General features: G+C 40.7%; 1 protein-coding gene across 1 annotated transcript in view; it reads left to right on the top strand.

Annotated features, from left to right (window-relative positions):
* Pstpip2 (proline-serine-threonine phosphatase interacting protein 2) overlaps nucleotides 1-5,665 on the top strand; it is a 124,870-nt gene that overhangs the window by 84,492 nt on the left and 34,713 nt on the right. The window contains exon 3 of the mRNA XM_012514515.2: nucleotides 3,991-4,068. Coding sequence (XP_012369969.1) covers nucleotides 3,991-4,068 — 78 coding nt within the window. The remainder of the gene's footprint in view (nucleotides 1-3,990; nucleotides 4,069-5,665) is intronic.

The raw sequence follows: 5,665 nt of genomic DNA, 5'->3' as shown, positions 1-5,665 counted from the left end.
AGGGCTCTACAAAACCCAGCACTACATGCCACACTGGCCCCACCCTCCTGGGTGTGCTGAGCTGGCCGAGTCTGGGAGTGGTGGTTAATGCCTGTAATCCTGGTACTGTGGAGGCTGAAAATACGTGGATCACTGTGAGTCTGGGCTATGTAGTGAGACCCTGAACCAAATACATTAAAAAAAAAAAGTTATGGGAAAAATGTACAAGGTCCTAAACCTATACTAATTGAAATAGCACCATAACAAATAACCTCAATGCTGTCAAGTGCACCTGCTTAATGAAATGTTTAGAGCACACATAATACTTGTAAGTCTATTGGACCTTAGGAAGTTTTTATCATCTTCCTATGCCACTGTAAAAAGATTGAGTTTTGGGGCCAGGGAGATGGCTCAGTAGAATAAGTGCTTCCCTGGTAAGAGCAAGGGCCTAAATTTAATCTCCGGTTCTGCAAAAAAAAAAAAAAATTGAGTTTTGATCACTGCATTCTGGCCACAAAATTAGCCCAGCATTCAAAGTGGCAGAGGCATTTAATGGTGGGTGATTCTCATCTTTAGCCAAATTTAGCATAAACTGTCAGTACAGTGGAAACCTCTGCAAGCGAAACTGGCTAAACTGCACTGTAGAGCATAAGCGACACCTTGTACAGTTATGTGCATATTTTCAGCCTGCGAGATCACAAAAATTTCAGTTTGTTGCTCTTCTGGAGCCATTTTTACAAAGTCAGACTTAACATCTCAGTGTATCTTGAAGAGTAATGTAAACTGTCATGTAAAATAAAACCTACTGCATAAATCTTCCTGTTCATACCATCCTGACCAAAAGACATCAACACTAGCATGTGTTATTAGACCAAAAATCATCCAGGGCCCTAAAGAGGGCTGGTCATTGCTATAGTTAGCCATGTTACCATTTCATTTATAGCAGGTGTATAAAATGTCTAAGTGGATGAATTCTTCTAAAGACCTATTTCAGGTTATCACATCTTTAAACTTTTCCTGTAATAACTTAATGATCTACCTAAACAATGGAGAAATTGCTGTCTTTACTTGAATTAGCTTTGAAAACAGTGCTTTAAATGTAGGCATGTATTCACACATCACCTCAGCATGAGTGGAATAGCTTGTTTAAAGACTATCATGTTCTAAATACCTATCCAAGATAGAGTAAGGTAATCAGAAGTATAAGTTAATACATTTTGCCACATTAGAAACTGACTTCATTAATATGCTTCAGGACATTTGTTGTTTTATCCCAGTCTGTATCAGAAAGCCCCAATGTGGACTACTGCGTATGTTTATTTCTTATAATATTTATGGATGAATTTATGAGCTCTGTTAAGTTGTGTCACACCTATGTGCCAGAGTTTGATGCCAGAGTTAGCCCAAGTTCAATAAATTTATTTTGTCAAGAAAATGATACCTTGATCATTACTGAACCAATAGGACTTCCAATTAAAGTGTTGTCTAGGACTCACTGTGTGGGAGGGGCAGCTGGATCCTGCATATGCATGGTGACAACTGGCGACCCCAGGGGCCTCTGTGGAGAAACTCACCAGTGGAATGGAGCACTGGGCCTAGAGGATGGCTGTGGCTGGAACTTGAGAATAGGTTTTATGGTTTCTGAGAAAAAGAGACTTCTGGGAAGAGCGTGGAGTGGTGAACAGCAGAGAAGAGGCCTCGATGAGGCTTATGTGCAGACTCTGAAAAAAGCAATGTAAGAAAGAGGAGGAGGAGGTGGGTCTCCAGGACCCAGGAAAGCTCTGAAGTTAGGGTGGAAGCCCACAGGGAGAGTGAAGAGAGAGACCTCATACAGGAGTCGGCAAGCAGTGCTTTCTCCCTGAGAGTAATTTGCTGGGACTGATTAGACCTCTGTCTGCCCTCACTGTCTACCACTGACAGCAGAGACATGCTCTGGAATAGATATTTTTTTCCTTCTTTATTGTTGATTGTTTTGTTTTATTTTATTTATTTATTTATGTGTGTGTGTGTGTGTGTGTGGCCAGCTCAGCCCACCAGGGGGCAGGGCTGGCTGGCATGTGGTGCTGGGGGATTGAACAGCGGTCCCTGTGCTTTGCTAAGCTTGTTCTAAGTAGGTGCTTTAGACCACTGAGCCATCTCCCCATCCCGATTGTTTTGGTTTTGTATGAGTGTGAATATTGTTTCTAGTTTTTTTCTGTTCTGTTCTTGTTTTTATTTCTTCTCTTTCCCTCCTGTTTTCTTTACCAATTGCTCAAAGTTTGTGTGTCTTCGTCCTCCAGCCTTGCTTCAATCTCTTCTTCTGCTTCTCTATTTTCCCCCAACCCCTTTTAGATTTTCTCCCCTGATGGTAAAATAGCTATATTGAAAGCTTGTTTAGTGTCAAAAATATTCTGGTTAGTTTTAGATGTTATTATACAATCACAAATGTAGCAATATGGTTAAACGTGGCAAATTAATAGTTACCACAGTTTGTGATTTTTTAGGCAGTGTTTGATGCTGTTGTTGTTGCTGATTGTACCACTTTAGCCAAAGAGACATTTTTAGCCAATTGCTTTTCCTATACCAAGTATGAGATTGCCTAATGGTTATAAAAAATACTATAGGACAGAGCCAAAGAACCAGGCCTGAGCCCAGTAGGCAGTAGCCCGCCTCCCCAACAAATTGAAGAGATGGGATCTTGCAATAAACTCAGAACTCAAAAGCCTAGACTCAAAAGTTAGACTGGGAATTCCAGTATTTGGAAGCATGAGATAGGAGGATCACTGCAAGTTTTAAGGCCAGCCTGAATTACATAGCAAGAAGCAAGATCCTGCATCAAAACATGCACACATGTGTACACACATGTGCGTGTGCACGCACACACACACACACACACACACTCAAGAAAAAAAGAAAGAAAAATAAAACTCAGTGTGGGTGAGGGTTCCTGGGAATGGAAACTTTTGGTGGACATATATTGAGACAGCATCTTTGGAGGGTAATTTGGTACAGTTTTTAAAAATTTAAAGTACATGTCTAGTAAATCTGCTTCCTCAGAACTAGTAGGCATTATCAGAATGCCCTTGATATAGGTCCAAAGATATTCATTTAGTGGTTTTCTTTTCTTCCTTTCTTTTTTGGTGGTAATGAGAAACTGGCAACAAACCAGGGACCCTGAAGGACACTACTTATTTCAGCCTGGTGGTTTTGCACATACAGATGGCATGTTTTTTGCCGTTTGACTCTTTTGCAGTGAAAATATATTAATATATTACTCATAAAATTTTGAAAAAGCTGAGGAAAGTGGGTTAGATAAGCTTAAATCATCTTAACCTAATACTGTAGCTTGGATAAGGCTGGAGTTGGAACAAAAAGTGAAGATACTGAGAAAGACCAATGGGAAGAGGGGAAAGGAAGAGGGGAATTCGGTGCTGTTGACACCTCTAAGACGCTGAGGAACAAGCAGATGCTCTGTGAGACATGTTGGCTGCAGAGTTTATATCCTGAAATTCCCTTCTCTTTGGTGCACACTAGTTGTACATTTGAAGTGACTGAAGAGCTGCAGAGTGGCAGGGGACCCACTGATAGGCGATGGGGCAGGGCTGGGCCCCCGTATGCAGCCCTTGATGAATTTACCTCTTTTTCCACTTAAAAAAAAGTGCTCAAGTCAGGTGCAGTGGCACGTACTGATGATCCCTGCCATTTAGACAGCAGAGGGAGAAGGGTCATGTGAGACCAGGAGTTTGAGGCCAGCCTGTACAACATACTGAGACCCTATCTCAGTAACCAAAGTTCAGTTTTGTTGTGATGTTCTTACTTGGGATTTTCTCTGGAGAATACTACATTATGAGTGAGGGCCACTGTTCTTTTTATAATTCTTCCTCATCTTAAAGGGAGTTTTACACTTTAGAGAATGGGATTATGTGTGTGCTACTCTTTGTAAAGGGCAGCTTTGCCCTTGACAGTGCTTGGTGTGCTTACTAAGCATCAGCTCGGAGCAAAACCCATGGCCCTCTCTTTTGTTCCCCTTAGGGCATCGATTGAAGAGAAATATGGCAAGGATCTGCTCAACCTATCTAGGAAGAAGCCATGTGGACAGTCAGAGATCAAGTAAGTACTGTGTGTCTTTTGGGCTTCCAGGTTGGCTAAGACAAATGGAGCCCCCTTAACTTTTGCAGATGTAGTTGGTCAGTAGGCTGCAGTGTGTTAGGTGAAAATAATTTTAATTTTTTTACTTCCAATCATAAAAAATACAAGTAAGCAGAAGACTTACATGAACTAGGAAGCCACAACTTATCAGTAATATTTCATATTCATTGGAATTTTTATATGGATACTTTTTGCATAAAGGTTATATATAATTTTATACTAGAAATATAAGACTTATTTTTATATGTATTTTAAATAAAATCATAATATATACATAGCTATATATTTATGCATTTTATGGTTTATAATAGTTATGAGAAATGTCTTTTTACATTCTTTATTTACCACCAGTGTGAAATTTCTGCACCATAATTATTCTTCATAAGCCATTCACTGAATACTTTGGGAATGCAGAAATGACCAGGACGTGGGACCTACTTTGAGACATTATCCCTCATGTGCAGACTGGCTTCATAATATCATATGGGAGCCTACACTTTGAAAGGCTTCATAATTGGCTCAGTGCTCTGCAGGCAGCGTCCCCTCAGAGATCCTAATGGAGTGGACAGGAGCTGGCATGCAAATTGCCATGTTTTATTCAGGCAGTCTGAAGAATCCTAATCTAAAAATTTAGTTTAAAGTGGTCCTAGGTGGCAAAGGCTCTACTTACCTAGCGAACACGAATGCAGATCCTTTCTAATGACCCCACCGAACACTCAGATCATTATGCAGTGTACACGCACATGAAAATAAGTTGCTTAATATGAGGGAACAGAAGCAATGAGGAGAGCAATAAGAAACGTGCACAGATTTTAGATACTGGATTTTTTTTTTTTTTTTTTGCTCCCAATGCCTTCAGGGCAGGTTTGGCTGGCTTGAGTTGTGGGGATTGAACCACAGCAACCTGAGCCTGGCTGCTTTGTTGAAGTAGCCACTTAAAAAACTGAGCTAAGGGGCAGGCCCCCTAGATACTGGAATTGACAGATCTAAAAAATAAGCCTATGTAAGATGTATAAAGAAAATAAGAGTGAACCATGCAGGGTGGCATGTGCCTGTAACCCCAGCATTGAGGGAGTCTGAGGCAGGAGGACAACTTAGTGAAATTCTGTCTCAAAGAGAAAAATCTAAGAAGGTGTGGATGTAGCTCAGGAGTAGAGTTCTCTTGTGCTCAGTCTACAGAACTAAAAAATAGGAAGGAAAGAGGGAAGGAAACAGGAAGTAAGAATGGGAAGGAGGCTGGGAGGGAGGCTGGGAGAGAGGGAGGGAGCGAGGGAGGGCAGAAGAAGGGAAGACAAGGAAGAAGAAAAACAAAAAGTATGAACTAAGTGGATAAGAAACGTAATTTTCAGAAGTTTCCAAAAATGTTTGAAGTGAAAAAATAACCAGGGCCTCCTGGGTCATGGTTAGGGAGATGCTGGTCAAAAGATACAAGATTTCAATTAGAAGAAGTAAGGGTAGGAGATCTATTGTACAACATTGTGATTATAGTTAGCAATAAAGAATTGTATTGTAGGGCTGGTGAGATGGCTCAGTGGTCTAAAGCACCTACTTAGAACAA

The sequence above is a fragment of the Octodon degus genome, unplaced genomic scaffold, assembly GCF_000260255.1.
Source record: "Octodon degus isolate 3935 unplaced genomic scaffold, OctDeg1.0 scaffold00003, whole genome shotgun sequence".
NCBI lineage: Eukaryota > Metazoa > Chordata > Mammalia > Rodentia > Octodontidae > Octodon > Octodon degus.
The sequence above is the reverse complement of the archived record's forward strand: the minus strand, read 5'-3'. Positions and strand labels throughout refer to the sequence as shown.